Raw genomic sequence first — 18,728 nt, forward strand, 5'->3', positions numbered from 1 at the left:
ATGCCGAAAAATTACACATCAAGCGGCAATTCGAGGTTTCATGTGCACCTTGAGGAGACGTCTGCTTGTTTTTGTCCTCGTGTATAATTAAGTGAGGACATTCACGCATTTCATCATTATAATTGGTTGTTTCTGGTTTCTACTTCTACCAGGAAGCACATTTTGTGCTGGATGCAACGTATACCGAAATAATGCGAGGGCGCTGCACACGAATTGCATTGTTGAAAATTAGTATGGGCATGCATGGACAGGTTCGATCACTGCAAGGACCATAGCTATATAACCATAGTTTGACTATATCGAATGCAGGCTAGTTCACAATCATGGTTGGACTAGTCTAGTCAACTATTCGCGACCAGCCTGTCGAGGTTGGTCGTATCGTTGGTTGCCCAAAATCGTTTTTAACAGTACAGTGCAGAGAGGACCAGTTATGAGCAAAATGCCGGTAACACAGCATGTCATTAGGCCTAGTATACGACCATTTTCACTCTTATTTTTGCTATCTTGCCCTTCCTGCGACCATCTTTTCTCTCCTTCGGCTTAATGACCTGACGCTGACGGTTGACTAGGGTCGTTCGCACTTCAACTCCACCGCACATGCGCTAGGTACATCATGAACCGACCACTAGTTAACTAGTGGTCCTTGATCGAACTTGTCCCATGGTGAGGGCAGTTTCATTCCCTGCAACCTTTACCTACGTCAGCCAATTTAAAAAACGGGGAATTGTTTCCCTGTTGAATGGATCCAAAATTGTTATGTCGAATCAAATATTCGTACTAGGAATGCGCACAACTTGAATACACTCCAACTGAGGCGAATTTCGTTGCAAATGTTTTGTGACGTTAAGTTGCTTCACTTTCACGTTTGCCTGAAGTATAAACAGGCCTTTGAATGCAAACGGTTTGCTGTCAGTTATGTGTGATGCTCACGGAATCACGCATGCCGCACATGATAGCGCCCTCTTGTGGTCAGATTTGTGACGATCCCATCAAAATCCAGTTGTTAAAATCGTGCAAACAGATACAAGCGAATTATGAGGCATCTTCAACACAAAGTGAGACGTGTTGATTGTTTTTCCTTCCATGCTTTCATGGAATACGACCAAATGCTCAGATATTTCAACAGCTTTACTCCGCAGCACCCACCTAGCACCTGAGTCTTACAGAATACCCATTGCCCAAAATGTAGGGACGCATGATTTAAAAGGTCCTGCTGTGCATCCCGAATCATATTAAGGTCTTTAAATACAGTTCAAGCAACACTTGTCCCTTTCCCTGTATACACCGCTGTTTGTCTGGCTCCCTTTTTAAAACTTAATTAAATAAATTGCCGAAATATAACAGTGAAACTGTGGTTCAGCTGGAGCAAAGATCGCTGTTGCTTTGCCAGTGAGGCCAAACCCACAAGCCCACTAACCACTGTAATATGATGTGCAAGGACTTTCCTGAAGGTGGGTAGGATCACGTGTCCGTGGGTTCCTACATATTGTCTTTGTTGCACCCCAGTTTTTGTCCACGAAATAGTTGAGCATGGACGCTGCTCGTCGTGGCGAAAGTGTTGGGCGTGATCGCTCGATCTTTGCGTGATCTGTCAATCTTGTATATTGCATGATTTGCCGAAGATTCCGCCATCGACCAATCGCCTTTTACTTTCTAATTTGCGGTTGTGAAATATTGATTTGGAAAAACGAAAGCAGTGTGGGAGGTTTCGTGTAGGATAGATTGAGACTGTAACACGATCACGCGATCTTGTTGATCGACTAATCCTGCTCCGTCAAATGCATTGTTTGGGCTGTGCATCATGTAAATAGATTGAACGCTCTTTGCTCTGTGTCAGCAAGAGATCAATCATGTATGAAACCGCAAAGCAATCGAACATTCACACCAAGTAGAATGTTAATCCCAGGTAACCTTTTGGTCTCTTTTGTTTCTCTTTGCTTATTTATTGAAATCTATTATATTCATGTAACCCTACAGTTGCGTTCATAACCAACTTAGTTGGGGGTATACCCGACTTCGTCGACAAAGTTTATAACAGTTGACAAAGTTGGGACGTAACATCTTCAGTACCCTTATCAATGCTCGTTTGTAACTTTGTTGTCCCATCTCTTCCCGCGCTGACAAAAGCAAAAAGCAAAAATTAAGAAAGAAATGGGAGTCCAGCAACAATAAAATGACATCTTGAATTTACATAGGTAATTTGCATTACCTATGTGTCTGCCTGATCGCAACAATCGGACGTAAAAAATCTGACGGGCCTGACTTCTCGAAAAAAATTTCTGGATGACGCCTGTATCAAAACGAACATTTGTCGCGACCCTTTATGCGCGTGGATCTCAAAAGCTATACAACTTGGGTGCTTATCAACCAATCGATTTGTCTCTAACGATGACAGATGATCGCGAATGAATCTTGACGCTGGACCGCATACGCCGCCCCCCCCCAAAGGAAATGTCATGGTTATGAGCGGCAATATTCCCGCTGTGTTTGCCTTGATCGCCGAGGCGTGCTGTGGATGGCTCGGTGGCTTGTACGGATGATTTGTCCCCTGACGGTTGGGACGAGGTTCTTCTTCCGAGCTAGCTGTTTTCTTTTTGGAGCAAATAGAATGCCGAGTCAAGATGATGTGCCCATCAAAAACTGATTGCGCCAGGTCGATAAGAGGAAGGACCGACAGTCAAAGGTAAACATAGTTCCGTTGCAGGTGAGACGGTAACTCAATGCCCATCCCTTTTATTTCCTTGCTGTTGTTAACCTTCGTCAGATCTCTTTTTTCCCTTTTAAAATGTACACTGCTTCTGTATTGGTGCAAAGATTGTCATTAAAGAGATAACCTTTCATTTCATTTATACTCATGTTGGTGTAAAAAATGAACTTGAAGACTTTTAAGTGATTTTTGTCAACTTCCTAAGTCTAGATTATCTGGCGGGAAAACAACAAGAACAAAGACAACAGTAAAATCACCACAAACAACAAACAATTGTCTCTGACAGGCTGATCTCTCCCTTTTTTGGGTAGGTAGTCAAGCAACTTACAAATCAACCCAATCACTCTAAGATCAGTAACTCACTAGTTACCCTGTCAGCCAGTGTGTTACACCTACTTCAGTCTTGGACTTACCTCTGACAATCCTCATCCATAGCAACCATTATTCCTTTCAATATTCAAGTCTTCGAAGGGTTGGTCGAACAAAGTTGATGGGCGGATTTGCTCGTTGAATAAATTATGAACTCGCTGGATAGGTTGTGGCACACCTGTTTAGTGAAGCATTCATGAAAGATTAATATTTTGCGTGGGCCCGGCATGATAATTTTAACATTAATTTTGTATTACAGACAGCAGGGGTCCTGTGGTTAGTTTTGCCATTTGAGAATTAGAATATTATCGTTGATATTTTTGGCAAACATGACTTTGTATTGCCATGCACTATGAGGTTTTCTTCTGCTGCAGATGTTTTTACTGTCATTTTTTCGACGAAAAATCTGAAATTATTGATACGACAGACGAGGGCAGATCCAGAAATTAATTAGGGAGGGGAATTGTTTTTTTTTTGGGGGGGGGCCAAAATGAATTTTGATGTTACCTTTTATGGACTTTCTGAGGGGTGAGGGTGCAATTTAGAGCAGGAAGGAGAGGAAATAATCAACAATTGCCTTTGCCTAATTTATTCAAAATTTAAACAAAAATGTTTTTGTTCGTATGTGGATGTGTAAGTGGGAGGGGCAAGACCCCTTACCCCCTCCCCCAATTCACCCTTCTCGACGTTACTCCCACCTGCGTCTGCTGCAGGTGGATATTACGCAAAGACGGATGTGATTACAACCATCACGGAGACAGCGCAAGAACTCGTCACACTACGAGGACGTTGCCAAGGGGGGAATCGCGTCGAATACACAAATTGTACAAATGTCATAAATCAACGACTCCACAACCATGCATCGAAGGCGGAGCGGCTGGTATACACGCGGTGATGTGTGATGGGCACTGCTCGCTGTCTGCTCTATGAAAACTCTATCACCTCCCGATGCTGGGAGATGAGGGACGGGATTCTCCAGGGGATCTGGAAGTGGATTGGTGCATACAGCTGGGGTGACTAAATGATGTCTGACTTCTTAATGTTTGGAACAGGTACAACCATGTACATTGTATACAGCATTAGTCTACTTAGTCGCAGTCGCCTTCAAGCTTACGGGACGCGGTTGTAACGAGGCCACTCTATTGCACCTACACAAGCTGATGCCATTTCGGATTCTGTCCTAGTGCTCAATAGTCCGAGACATGCAGCCGTATCAGCGTAGCGGGACGAAGTCGGCGTAAATTAAGGGGAGCATGCTGTGCTGCTACGTCATTCGCTCACATCACCATATGGTCGGCGGGGATGTCTCCGTAACTCTGACTAAAAAGAAAAGTGCGTGAAAGATATTATAATAAAACCACTGGTCATCGCCGTCTGCATATGACTTAAACGGAGGCACGGCAGGGGTAAATTGAGGAATTCGATTGGTTGATGTAGTTGCTGGACACAGAGTATAAAAATCATTGCATCTTGAGCTGCAATCCTTCTGGTGACATTTTGCTGTGTCAACTGGTGGAACAATATATAGAGAATATACACCACGCGGGTACCAGTTGTTGGCAGTCAGTGTCTTCGTAAGTACATTCTTTCCTGCCTTCTATTTCAAAAGTACCAGTCATTTCTGTACTTCTAAATACGAGTAACCGAAGCTGAAGATAGTTGCTTCATCAGAACTTTGCCACATTATTGTTCGACTGTGTAGTTGATTCAGCTAGTACACTTCACATTCCATGATTTCTTTTTCTTTCAAGTTTTAATTTGCTGTTCTTTCTGAAACAATTTGTCCGATAGACCAGTTTGAGTTAGCCTTAAATTACAAACAACAACAATAACAACAAGGTGAAGGCCTTTCAAAATCCTACCAAAGACCACTGGGCAAGTTCCACGCACAGCAGTTATGACTGACAAAACGTTCCCGACCCGCAAACTACATCAAACTTTATGTTCACAACTTTCTTTTTGTCCACCTAACGCTGCGTGTAGGCCCACCAGTCATACATTTTTCTAAAAAATGCCTTCTCTTTGTAGCAAATTGTACCTGTCTCAATGAAGCCTGCACATCTTCCGAGAAAGAAAAAAAATCGTTGACATTTCGGAGAAAGCAATACTACTGAATCCGCTTGGACAAAAGATGTAATTTATATGTTGATTAGTGCCATGATGCCATGGCAACCAAAGGTAAATGCGTTCTCTCTTCATCCAGTGTGTGGTAACATATCATGATAGATTCAGAATGTTGTTTCGTATGAATGTAATTATGCCACCTAAATGTGGCGCCTTGCAAACGGTGTTCACACAGATCGTGGCATGCTGAAAATGTGGCAAGTTTTCATAAAATTCGACCCCTCAATTTCTGAGGATAGAAATGATTGCATGTCACTTTTGCCGCAGCACGCAAACTGCAGCAGCTGAAAAAACATCGAAGTAATTGAATTGTAGGTCAGTGCTTAATTCCTTCAAGACTGTCCGATTGAACGACGGGAAATCCCCTTCCAAGTATATGGAAAGCTATAGACTGTAGTCATAAAATAAGGCACTTGTCCAGCTTTGCGAAAACGCTTTAATTAGAAAGGTCTTGCTAGAGGCCTTTAGGAGGCCATTGACTTAAATTTCTGGACCCAGTTTCACTGAGCTGCTTGGTAAAATGTTCTATGTAGCAAATTGATTGACATTGAAGGAGAGCACCAACCACAACAAAGAATCTGTCACATGCTAACGAATACATTTTCTTTTCTTGGCAACTCTTTGAAATTGGCCGCCAAATGGACTCGACCTTCGAGGCGTACTTGACAAGGTTTATACAGTTGAACGTCGTGCAGTAAATTAAGAGAGGAAAAGAACACCCCTGTGGTTATTTTTATAGGACACGTAGTACTCTATACAATAATGCTTTATACTGTGCGGAAATAAGTTGACATTTAATTGACAAGTAGGAGCGATGCTAGTCTGATCTAAAGAATACTTGTTCTGACCCGGACACTCTAAGACAATTTGAAACAACGTACAAATGTGGGCTATAAAGCTTATAACCCTGGAGATACCCGATCGTCCGGGCAGATAAACCCAAACAACGTCTGCTGGCTGAAGATTCAAGGCGAATCTCTCGCGGAATTCTGCTCCTGGTAATCTGACTTGTAATCTGGTTTCACGGTCGCTCATGATTATCGTCTTAGCGGAGTCAATCATGGGGCCGTGGGCACCCGAGGAAAAAAATCTCCACGAAATAGTTCCCGAAATACCTGTTTATTTGTTAAAGAATATCAAATTGCTGTCCTGCTAATCGCGATGTTTGATTGGATCGAGAAGACCTATTCAGATGGTAAAATTAGCACAACTCCTTGAGGGTTTAGATTGTTGCTGCTGGAGGCCAGTCTACAGTCACGAGTTCGAACTTTGACAAGGTGGAAATTCAAGAGACACGAAGCCTTGTAATTTAGTCTTCAATATTGAATTATTGCACCGTAAGGACCTATTTTGAGGGCCTTTTGTGAATTGCATTCGCCCTAGTTCGGTTTTTTTTCGAATGACTAACACCACACTTCCATCAATGTTGCGGAAAACGTATCGAAAACTGTCTTGCGCATATCACCCACTTCGTGAAGTGTATCTCCCGTTAAACATCTGTTCTGATTTCATCCGATGTAAAGAACAGATGTAACAATAAAGTAACATTTTCGCATAAAAAATGTAGATTCCTATTTTCATAATGTAGCACGAAAACACAGGGCAGAACCAAGGGAAGTTCGTGGGAAATTCAAGTAGTGAATAAAAAAAATGAAAAGAAACCTAGCTGTGATTTCTCTGTCAGCTTCTATCCGTACTCCCACACATGTCAGATGGATCACTCGGATTTGACCAAAGCAGCGCAAGTGCATCCCAGCGCCAACTGCTCAAAAACGAGAGATTTATACCGGCTTATCTGGCGGCGTGAAATCAACCGCCATCACGCCTTACCTCATTGTAATAATGATATCCTGACATTTAAAAAACAAAATGTTCGGTCTGTTTCACGCCTCGCTGTCTGTTGCAGAGAGTTGCAATTTGCTCCAGCAACACAATCCACCGGATTTGTAACCCGAGAGTAAAACACTGAGAAAAAATAACAACAAAATTTAAAGGGAAAAGAAAAAAGGAAAGTAAAAAGAATAACCCTCTTTATACCTTTCAAAGGAAAGCTTTATTTCACTTGAACTGAAACAAACATACATCAAACAATGTAGACAAAATTAAATTATTTACAAAATGAAAGCGTTGGCAATGAAACGAACAGGACTAAATTCATCAAGAGTAACTTCCATTCGAATGGGAAATGAAATATTTATAATTAACCAGTAAAGAAAAGAAAAAAGGAGGAAAACTTCATCGTGATCAATATTCCGCGGAATTGCACCACTTGATGGTCTGAGTTTTATGCAAATCTGGAATGTTCATTTACCCATGTACATAACTCATAGGGAAGGCTATTAAAAGGGTATTCTTGTCACGAGTTAAGACAAAGGATAGAATGAATTTCGTTCTAAAAGGGCTTGATAATTAAGACACTAACTAAGGTTTCGATTAGATACATTTGCGAGGGCCATTTCATGCATCACAGAGGGAATCCTCGACCCTCTCCATTTTTCAGTAGAGCTGTCGGGTTTATTTTTCCACCGTGGAACTTAAGTTCCAGATGTATCTAATCTGAACCAAGATTGAGAGGAATCAAACAAGAGGAGAAATTAACCTGATAAGGTAAGCATCCTTCATTAGGAAATGGTTGACTTGTTTTATCTTGGCACAACAGGACAGCAACGGCTTGTATATCGCGCCAGCATGCAGCTTTGCGTTCAAGGGTATTTATTGTCGAAAAATAAATAAATGCAATCTGTTACAGTCACATGACTCTGCCTCTCCAATTTATACATCAAACATAAGGGTCACAGTTATCAGCAATATCTATTTGTCATTCTCTCCCCATTTTGGTTACTATATTTTTCCTACACCGTGAACTCAAAGTATCAGCGTCGCATGCCCGTTCATACGCGGCCATCTGGTTTCAAGTACATGTATATTATATGCATCCGATGATGCCTATGCGTCATGCGTGGCTGATATGGGGGAGAATTTTGCATAAAACACCTTCCCGCTTAAAAGGGAAAATCCAGCTGCCGTCTGACAGTCGTCAGTGGTAGGCAGTTGAAGCCGTTCAAATTTGAGTAGTCTCATGTTGGGTCACGAACGGCCGCGGAGGTCCCCTACGGAAATCTGAGTAAACTTGCTGGACAACTCGGCAGCTCCTATATCGATACGGTTACCTGTTCTGTTCGTCTTTTTGCAGCTGCTGGAGTTCCCAGGTCGATGATCTGTACTTTAAGTCACCAACAGGTGGTAAGGTTCGACTTGATAAACCTATCACACAAATTCAAGTTTCTTTGGACCACCTTGGTTAACTTTGCAACCAACACCATAATCGCTTCTGTAAGTATGGGATAACAGTGTTTGGAAATTGAAATGGCGGAATACCGAATACTACTCAACGCTCTCCTCAGCCGCATTTCAACACGCCAGCTGTCTATTACGTACACCATTTCCAACTGTTCGTCTTGCCAATGAAATCCAACTTGTGAAATAAATTTGTATGCCACTGGATATAGACAGGCTATGAAATAATCACAACTAAAATCCACGATGATCGGTTTAGCTCCTCACAACTCCTCCATTGCGCAGTGCAAACCCGTATAAGCAGCATTTTGGGCAGTAGTGATGAGTTCATATTGTTTGGAAACCACTAACATTGCCTTTCTACCATGAGGAGGACACAATGACACAAAGAGGCGGTAGTAATCCGAAACGCCGTGTTTGCATAGGAAAATGAAAGCAGGCTTGTTATAACAAGCAAAATGAGAGAAACACACGAGCCCCCCCCTCGTGGCCGTCATGCCGACTGTATTAACTCAATAACAAAAGCAGAAGAAAGATAGAAAGGCACTTTCCGTGCACGACTGACAGGCCGCTGGCAAAATGCAGATTAATGAGACAGTCTCAATGGCGCTGTTTTAAATGCACAACAAATTAATTGTCCGGGGGGCCTCCAAAAATAATTCTACTCATGAATCAACGAAATAACTTACATTGAATCCATGGGGTCCCTGGCTGATGTTGAGCTTATAGTATGGAATGTATCATGTCAGGCATATGATTATAATGTAATGGAAAATTCTCAGCGACGGTAGAAATAGAACCGCGGTTGACATTTTAAGACTTTATATCTACAGGAAAATTAGTAGGCCGACATACACTTCTTGTATATCCGTGAAATAGACACATTAAACTCCATAATCTTCTTTTACATGTTGGCCATCTGTTATTACGCGACGCCATCACAGCAATGAAAAATAGTTTGTTTTTTATACCTCATCCCGATCCACTGTGATTTTATTTTGTTCTTTTACTGGAGTGTATTTTTCCTTTTCCCAGTACGCTTATAAGGGTCAACGGCAAACATTTATTTACCTAAATTCACGCAACTCATTTAATTACACCGTCCAGATGGAACTCTTTCACAATTTATTTCCCACAAGTCCATCTTGAGTTTACCAGTGCCATGACATAATGGCGTATATGCCTAGGAAATCACAGACCCATGTGGATATACGCAGCCCTTGATTCCAAAGTTTGTTCACAATCAATCAACTAGGGGCAAATTTCCGTGCATCTGTGTGTTCCTATTCCTTAGGAAGACCAGTCTAATACCTGTTTCAAGCCTGTTTGAAATGGCTTTGGTTTGTTGGAGCTTATTAAAAAACACAAGTGTTAACTCCAAGCGACGAACATGCCACTTCACGGTTTGTGCCATCCACCACTGCATATCCCAATGTTCGCATCCTTCCTACACGCTCATTATGCATGGTCACCTTAAGCCGATGCCTCATAATGCATTGTACGAGAATCGACCATAAGGAAAATAATGAAAATTCATTTAAAACAGTGACTTCATTACAGCAACCCCCTCCGGATATGAGGTGTTGACAAGAAGCTCCAACGGGAAAAAAATAACTGTCGCGTTCGGTTCCACGAGTATCTCATTAGTCGTTGTATATGGAAAGAGCGTTTGGTTAGTCATTTTAGAGCTCCCTGATGTGAAGACCAGAAGTCCTTTTCTATTCCTCTAGTGTAACATATGGTAGGGCAGCTCGCACTAAAATTGTAAATTATTTCCCGTGTTTAGTTTCCCCTATTGGCAAAGCATGAATAATAGATGCGTGCGCTGAAGTAGCTAAGAGCCTTGACTGCTTCTCTGTCTATTGAGGGCTTTGGGACTTTACACATTTCCCTTACTCTAGGAAAAAAAAAGAAAAAAAGAAATCGCGTGATGAGTCTCGTGCAAGAGCTGGATTACGAGCATGCAATTTTGGAGCGTACTTTTTTCTTATATTTTGTTGACACAAAGGGCTACATAGAAATCCCCGTCAGCTCTGGCGTAAGCCTCATCATGTGCATCTGCTCAATACCAGAAATATTATGATAGAAGTGAAAAAATGGACTGAGAATGATTACGACGATAAAAAACCCAAATAAATAATTTAATGCGAAATTAATGGGATAATATATTATGTTTTAGAGCTCACAACACTGGTTGACGTGTCTTAGAATTTCATTATTTATTATTGCGGAAGCAGCCATCTTCAGTGTTACCATACACTTTCAAATTTACAGAACTCCTCGATCCGCCAAGAATAATCCTCGAAAACCCTAGATATTTTTTTAATGTGCTGTTGCATTTTTTCTTAGTTCTTTTCAAAATAATAGACACTAGTCCTGCTGATAAGGTTTACATGGTGTCTTAAACACATGTCGCCCTTCTGCCGAGGCAGCATGTTCAATCTTTTCAATCTGTCTCATCAAGATTACGTTTTGGAATATTATCAATTTCCGTTTGAACACTGCCAACTTTCGTTTTGCAAAGCGTCAACTTGGATAGGCCTACCATTATACATGTAAGTCTTGACAGCACAAAGGGGCACAGAGCCTGTGCAAAAACCATAAACAGTGACTTTTTCGGTCGTTTTCCAGATGAAACTGTGCACACTGGTTGGTGAAGTCGAACTGTATGGCTGCATGGGTACTGCAGCATTTTGGAAAGATCGCTGGCCTCGTGACCTGCATCACTTTGTCCATCAAACATGAAATAGGTCTCGGCGTTGTCCACCCAATACGACCGCCTGAGGGCGCGAATAGTAACGTGACGCGTATTCTTCATAACGAAGAAGCGAAAGTGACGGTCAAGTTTTAGACCGCTGTGGTAAAACATCACAAAGTGTTGCAATGTCCCAAAAGGGGGATATACAGTAACAAAAATGTTGACCAAAAAAACTAATAATGGAGACAGTCGAGTGACAGGTCAAGAAATATCACATGCAATTCAAGGCAGCACTGGCCAACGAAAGGGTGTAGTCTTTCTTCATTTGACGACAAACTGTGATAGCTTGAGTGCATTCTGTCGCCAGAGTTTGAATTTCGTTAAAACCTAAGGCAAGATCGACTTACTGGGGTAGCGGAGTCGGGTTTCAGAGCCACTCTGATGCCGTGGTCCTCTCGTTAAGTCCTTCATTTATTGTAAAGCCTTTGGAAAAAAAATGTGTTTCCTTGTTCGAATCATCGAGGATTAAACCTTTCCATCGCCAGCGCAGCGAGGTACTTCAGTGAGCACCGTTTGCGCTGCCAAAGCTCTATCTGTGTTACAAAGCACATCAGCCTCGAAAGCCCGCCAATAGCTTCGTTGTATTCGCTACTGCGCATTGCCTATTGCTTCCCAGACGGCCTGGCTCCATTTGCTTCAATGTTACACGGACCTAAGTAAGTGTGCACCCCCCTTACATTTTCTCCTGAAAGCTTGCTCCGGATAATTCTGAGATTTCCTGGCAAAATTCTGTCCATTTGGATTGGGTGATGTTTGTCGATCGTGGGGTAGCCGCAGAGAGCTGGCTGTCTTATAATTCTATTAATGAGCGAAACGCAAGATCTGTGTGTAAATTGACGATGTTGCCTTATACTCAGTAGTCCAGGTCAGTTGAACAATTTACTGTTTGAGCATATAGTGCACGACTGAAAGGCGATTCCGAATGTTGAATGTATTACCTCATGTGCATGTCACAACTTAAAAACCACACCGTATATATTACTTCATTTTTATAAGCGTTTAACAGTAAATGAGCTATGTGGATGATAAAATTTTTAAGAGTTAATAATAATTCATAGTTTTTCAGTTGGTTAATAATTCAAAGCAAATATTTCGTTTTGACTTCATTTTTTTCATTTTCAGTGTACCGAAGCTGTTTATCAGAATCTCCAGCGATGGTTACCAACTGTTTTCAAGCTTTCGTCGTTGCGCATGTATATTTGATCTCATCAGATATTCATGAAATGGACTTCAAGAAAAGAAAAAAAGAGAGGAAATTCAAGAGAACCCAACATTGCGGCTGTCACACAGCCCTTTATTCTTTAATGTTGCCTTGGTAACGTGACATCAGTATCCGTGAGGATTTATGATAGAACCCTGAATCCATATCGCTTATCAGAGATGGGGTATATGGATCAGAAAATACGAACGTTGATTGAGTATGCTGTTAGTCTTAATGATGAAGTCTTTGCTCAGCGTGAAATTCACTGACCCCAGTAAGTTTTGCCCGATGTAAAACGATCTAGATAGCTCAAACTGTATCAGCTCTTCCAGAAGACAAACCCGTATAGGCAGGTATGTCCCAGTGGGGCAAACACAAAACTGCTCGCCGTTCATTTCTCAAATACCGGTACTCCGGAGAAATATAATATTGTATTGCCATCTCATAATGCAGTTTATATCTGTTTTGTACTTGTTTCTAAAACCAAAAAGGTATATACAAAGGCTGCCACATATGCCGTTACTAGAAATACACGAGCCCCGCAAAGTGAAGTTGGTATCATGCTGAAAATAGTGCGCTGTTGTCAAAAAAGACAATATATACTCGATACAAGTCTTCGTTAATTTATTGATGGAAATAATGTTTACATTTAAACTATTTTTGACCCTTAAAACATAACACTTTGGGCTTGGTCGTAGACTCCGAAATAATTTTAAATTCTGAGGGCGCTCTCCAAACTGTCGAAATATATAGTGCTTGTCATGGAACATTGTCTCGGGCAAAAATGACACAATATATGACCAAAAGGTATACCTTTCATCAGCACCAAGGTTACTCCTTTGCGATTTAGGACGGTTACTTTTGGGGCTTTGTTCCATATGTTTGTCGTCGACATTTTTAGGCTGTTTAGAGCGGTACATCTAGTTCATTATGTTTGAGATTTCTTTGGCGCCACAGTTCAGAAAGAGTTATTTTGTTGTATTTTGTAGTTTATTACCACTGAGTGACTGCATAAAAAAACATTTTCACAGTTTCTTTCAAAATGAAAAGTGGCGGCTATAATTGAATTTAAGAGACTCGGTGGAGTCACTTTAAATGTCTTGCACTTGATATTCTAAAATCAAATTTAAAGAATTTTTTTCAGATATATTTAGTAACAACAAATCAAGATTTCTTTAGGCCCCAAACCACTAAGAAACTTCTCAGGCATGAGTTTTAATCAAGAACCTGACATTTTCGCAACCTTCGAAAAGGCACGTCTGCCATTGATGCACATGCCACTTTCCTCAACATGTCATCCAATTTTTTCCCCATTTTATGACACCTTGAAATTAGTAGCCTCTGCCTCGGCTTCTGTTGCCGTCATCGTTAACAATTCGTTGTGTGGTGCGTTGCTCCTCCTATAATACGATCGATATGGCCCACTTTGGCTCATCTTGTTCGTTCAGGAAGCTCTCACAGCAGCCCTTCGCTCACATAAGGTGGGTATGGTGCGCCAGAGAACAGCTTCTCCTCAAAACTCTCAAGACGACAAAAACATCATTGGACGCAATACCCCGCCTCGCTGTTCCTACCTCAATCAAATAAATAAGCTAAATGCTTATAGCGGGAAGTGGTTTGGCGATCAGACCAAACCAAACTGTGACAAAAGCCTGCAAAACAACCTCATGTTCTCCTTCGTGTCCTAACATTCTCCCCTAGCGTTGCCAAGGGGATGCTATATTGTCTGGAACACGTACGCATTGCCGCCCGAAATAAAGGCAATTGTTTGAACTGGAAAGAGATTCAAGGTGGTCGTTTGCCGCAAACCTCATGCGGTGAAATACAAATAGGCCTGCATACATCTGGAAAAGATACGACAGAACACCAGATCCGTAGTTTCACACTGAACTCTGAAAAGAAACAGTGAAACTGACTACAGCCTTCAAATATACTGAGAAATCTCCTGGAATGCCTTTCCATAGAAATCACAGTCCACACTTCAAATAAGAAATATATCTCTATCATTTCGACAGTTGGTTAAAGGCTTCATCTTTTTTTTTTGGAATTATACTTGGTTTAGTTCTTTCCGATGGAGCTTTATGTACGAGTTCATTTTTTGTCATTTTATAATTGGAAAAGGGGGCACATATTTTTGTCAATTTCTGATTAAGCTCACTGAAAACAGGGTCTCGCAGGGCGGTATTGTGCGGCTTTTTTATTTTGACGTTACCGTGTGATTAGCGCCTTAAAATCATAATAGCCGGAGGAATGCTCTGGAAAGCATGCAGGCAAATCGCTTAGAAGTGTTGAAACTACAACTCGAGATTCTCATCCATATATTCATTTGTGCCCGCTCAGGGCTACTTGTTAGTAAAGTTGGACACGGAAATAATTATTGTACTCCCAACAGATTCCTTCACGGTCCCAGCAGCGGATGGAAGGGACGACGATAACCCCTCGCGGATTGCGTAAATGGATTAAAACAAGGGATTCTTTCCAGGAGACAAACCTTCGAATGGGTACCCTCTTTAAAACGTGGCCCGAATCCCAACAACTTCACACTTGCTGGAATTGTTACAAGGCCAAGCAATTCTTGATATGCGTTGCATTTGTAAAGGAATCTTTCGCACCTTGGCTGCAGAGCGTAAGGTGCATGGTTGAAATAATGGAGGAAAAGTGTGACCTGATTGTATTGCTGCTAGGCTAAATATTAACAGAGAAGTGAACAATTTGCCCCAAACTGCAGAGGTGAGAAGTCCATACATTATGTCTTTGCCATCGCTAGCCGGACGTGTCGGTGATGAAACCAATCGAGTGAGTTATAATAGTTCAGCGCGCGAGCCGTCCCTAGTGTGCGCAACCTTATAAGGATTGCACTTGACTATAGGCAGCGATGTGCATCGATGGCTCGATCTGTACTTGATTAACTTTCGATCTGTTTCTCTTCCCCCGTCCCTCGCCTCGCCTCATTATCTCGGCCGTGGACTGGTTTGTACCAGGCGAGTTCGCGACGCGTAGAAGATATGCTGAAATACATGTAGTTTGTGCCTTGTCTGTATGCTACATGTGGGCCGGCCTACAGCTGTAGGTTAGGCGACACCCGCCCCCCATCGGCCGTAGCTCCACTCCAAAAAGTGTGATAAATATAATAATTAATATTTATAAGAAAAATATTATATGTTTCCTTTATTCTGCATAATTATGCAGACTTAAAACATGTAGTAAATGAATATACAGCAACAAACAATTGCATTCGAAAGTACGAGCCGCCATTTTGAACCTACAAAAATCCCCACTCACCCCATTTTACAGAAAACTTCACAACGAGGGCTTTTGTAAGTCTGTTTCAATATTTACAATTAGAGTGCACATTTTGTTCGGTTTCTAGACAGCCTTCAAGCACAGGCCGACAACAAAAGCCTTCCGTTTGTCCAGTATTTCCAAAGAAGACACATCTTCAGTGTCGCGGGTTGCGCGAAATGTAAACTGAAAACGGAATGGCAAATGCAAATGTGTTCATCCTTGCGTATCCGACGACAAGTGACGGATACATGCCTACTGCCTACGTGTAGGTGTGACCTGTATGCGCTCGGTAGCGGTTTGCACGTACATTACCTGTGTTTGCTGATCAAGCGCCGCGTAACCGCCCGAGTATATACAGTTTGCAGTCCGCCAACGACCCACGATAAAGTTGCGGGTTTTCTGCTTTGAACTTCTACGGATTCAACCTGAACGGACGGTGGATGTATAAACTGTTGGATATCTGTATTTTGCCCTCTCTGTATGCAGCTCGTTTCTGGCCATATGTTATTCGTGTGACTGAGCGCTGTTGGAACTTAACCGTCACGTCTAAACCCTGCCGGTGACGACGGGAGCTGCGTGGAGCAGGGGTCGGCTGGCCCTCCAGTCACGGTAGTGGGAACTGCACGGCACTCACACGCCTTGCTTTTTGTAAGCCCGTCGAATTTCCTGCACTAATTATCAAAGAACGTTGGCCAAGAGAAAAATACTGAGTATTTATAGACCCTTTTGCTGGTTGATAAGTGTTAATACTTGTATTAGTGGATGTTGTAGCATTTTGGTGTAGAGCTGGTTCCCCGTTCAAAATTTTGTTCTTCCTAGTCGTGTTTGCAGTGATCAGAATGTCTCTTATGGCAACACATGCGCGAAACCGAACTCCAGACTTTGCATAAAACCTGTACATGTACACACGGTTTGCAACCACACTCTTGTGGACCCTTTTTAAAGCAATCTCTTGGGCCACCTGCGAGGCTATTAATCAATTAAGTAAAGATAGTCTACACGTAGTGTTCATTCATGCATGTCATTTGCCCAGGACGAAGACACATTTTAGACAAGAAGTAATTTTTAAGCAGTATACGACTGATTATAGGCAGAATGTGTGCCCTTTATCATACAAAAACCCGCGTAATTCATTTCAATTTGCTTCACAGGACAGGATTTCCACTTGAAATGTTTAACAATTTAACCAACAATTACCACCACAGTAATTATCATCTCATCGGCACCGTGCACGTTTTGTCGACTCAACTCGACACCACAGTTCTCAACTACAGGCATACAAATGCACATCCCTTAAGTACACTCCGTCTTCCCGGCATAATTATTCAATTACATGTAATACGAAAGCGGTGTTTTTATGATATATTTTTTTATTAAAGATGAGGGTATATTTCAGTCTGGGAACCAGTCGACATTCACTAATTCACATACCGTTTTATTCTTTTCCCGCGGAATAAACGAGGCCGATGAAAGACCTAACCTGCCATTTTCTCATTTCGTTTTAAACGGAGTAGGCGGTATTGGACAACCTCTTCAGATAAATTGGTGCACCAAGGTGTTTGCCTAAGAGATTGGTTAAGAAAATATGAAAGTCTGTTTAACAAAATCTGTACAAAGAAGGGAATGCCTAGTGAGAGTTAGATTGGAGAAACTATTTACCTGTCAGACTAAAATTAAATGGCGACTGTCTGATGGCAAATTCACCAAAACCATTTTACGAACAACGTGGAAGAGTTACTTTTGTTATTCCCACCCTTAAATGTGTGTGTGTGAAATATATTGTCAAACCTTTCCATATTGATACTGATAAAGTTAGTCAGTATAGGCCTAGGTTGACTTTTTTAGGCACGAAACATTTGCTGATTACCCAAAACTTTTGTGCTATTGAATCGATTCGGATCAAGTTCGTTTCATTATAGTGGAAAAAACAAAAATTAAAGCCCTTCTCAGTGGCCTTTTTCTCTGTCTAAGATTTTTTTTACGGTTAACTAAAGTTCCTTTGTAACCCTTTTTCTTTTTTAAAAAAATTGTCCAATATGTTTTGATACCGTAAACAGTGAGGGGGAAACATTAAAAACCATCTTAGGGAGGAGATTTTTTTTCTCTTTATTGATTAACATGAATCCAGTCTTGACTAAAGGAACATCAGTGTTCTTTTCATGCATAATGCATGAGTCTGTTGTGGAAAATTGAGATGTAAAACCAGCAAGGCGTGAAGAGACGACACTGAGATATGACTCCCATTGATTTAAATCAGTATCCTCGTTTGACTGAATTGAATCAATTGTATTGTAAGTGTGTTTAAGTGTGACGCTTGAGACTGCTGCCCAAATTTTCAGGCAATTGATAAGTACCGGTGTACTGTTGTGTTTCAGTCTGCCATCGTTTCGACTTCTTTTCCCCAGCTCTTTCATTGTGTGCATAGATGTGAAAAGTGGGCCTCTGATCGTTGACTTCATTGTTGGCTGTCTTTGATTTTTTTAAGCTGCAATTACACTCTCCAACAAGCGGTGAGCCATCATGGGACTTCCTCGTCCCAGTTTCGCCTTGGTCGCCCTCGTGCTTGCTCTCGTCAGCTTGGAAGGTGCCGGTGCAAAGTTCTCCCCGACGAGCGCCATGCTGGAGCTTGAAATCATCAAGGAGCACTCACCCTCGCTCTTGCGTAACCTGTGCTGTGAAGACAGAGATCAAATCTACGATTGCATCATTAGAGCATGGGGCTCGATGGGTGGAGGCATCCATGAATGCTGCAGCTACCTAAGGGGTATGTCCATGTCGTACAGCTGGCGTAATCCCGTAATACACACGTTTGGGTGGGTAGGGGCGGGATGCATCGGCGACCAAAAATTGCCATATCGAGCAACAGCTTCAGCGATCAGTATTGCATGTGCGCAGTGTTTGTTATAGCGGCGCTCTACTTGTCATGTACATGTATGTTTTGTGTAAAATGTACCGTATATAGCTGATAATTTCTCTGTCAGCATCGG

The 18,728-nt window shown here is 41.8% G+C and overlaps 1 protein-coding gene across 4 annotated transcripts in view; it reads left to right on the forward strand.

Annotated features, from left to right (window-relative positions):
• The first annotated feature begins 3,932 nt into the window (after positions 1-3,932).
• LOC110975980 (angiotensin-converting enzyme-like) overlaps positions 3,933-18,728 on the forward strand; it is a 28,416-nt gene continuing 13,620 nt past the window's right edge. Inside the window, exons 1-3 of one of the 4 annotated variants that reach the window (XM_022228871.2) lie at positions 3,933-4,650; positions 16,228-16,389; positions 18,227-18,505. In XM_022228871.2, the coding sequence (XP_022084563.2) occupies positions 18,262-18,505 (244 nt within the window). In that variant the 5' untranslated portion in view covers positions 3,933-4,650; positions 16,228-16,389; positions 18,227-18,261. Of the gene's footprint in view, positions 4,651-8,242; positions 8,444-15,957; positions 16,390-18,226; positions 18,506-18,728 lie in introns of those variants that run through there. The other 3 variants (XM_022228874.2, XM_022228875.2, XM_022228870.2) reach the window with 3 other exon arrangements.

The sequence above is a fragment of the Acanthaster planci genome, linkage group LG08 (genome assembly GCF_054643075.1).
Source record: "Acanthaster planci isolate LZ-2023a linkage group LG08, COTS_SCS, whole genome shotgun sequence".
Classification (NCBI taxonomy): Eukaryota; Metazoa; Echinodermata; class Asteroidea; order Valvatida; family Acanthasteridae; genus Acanthaster; species Acanthaster planci.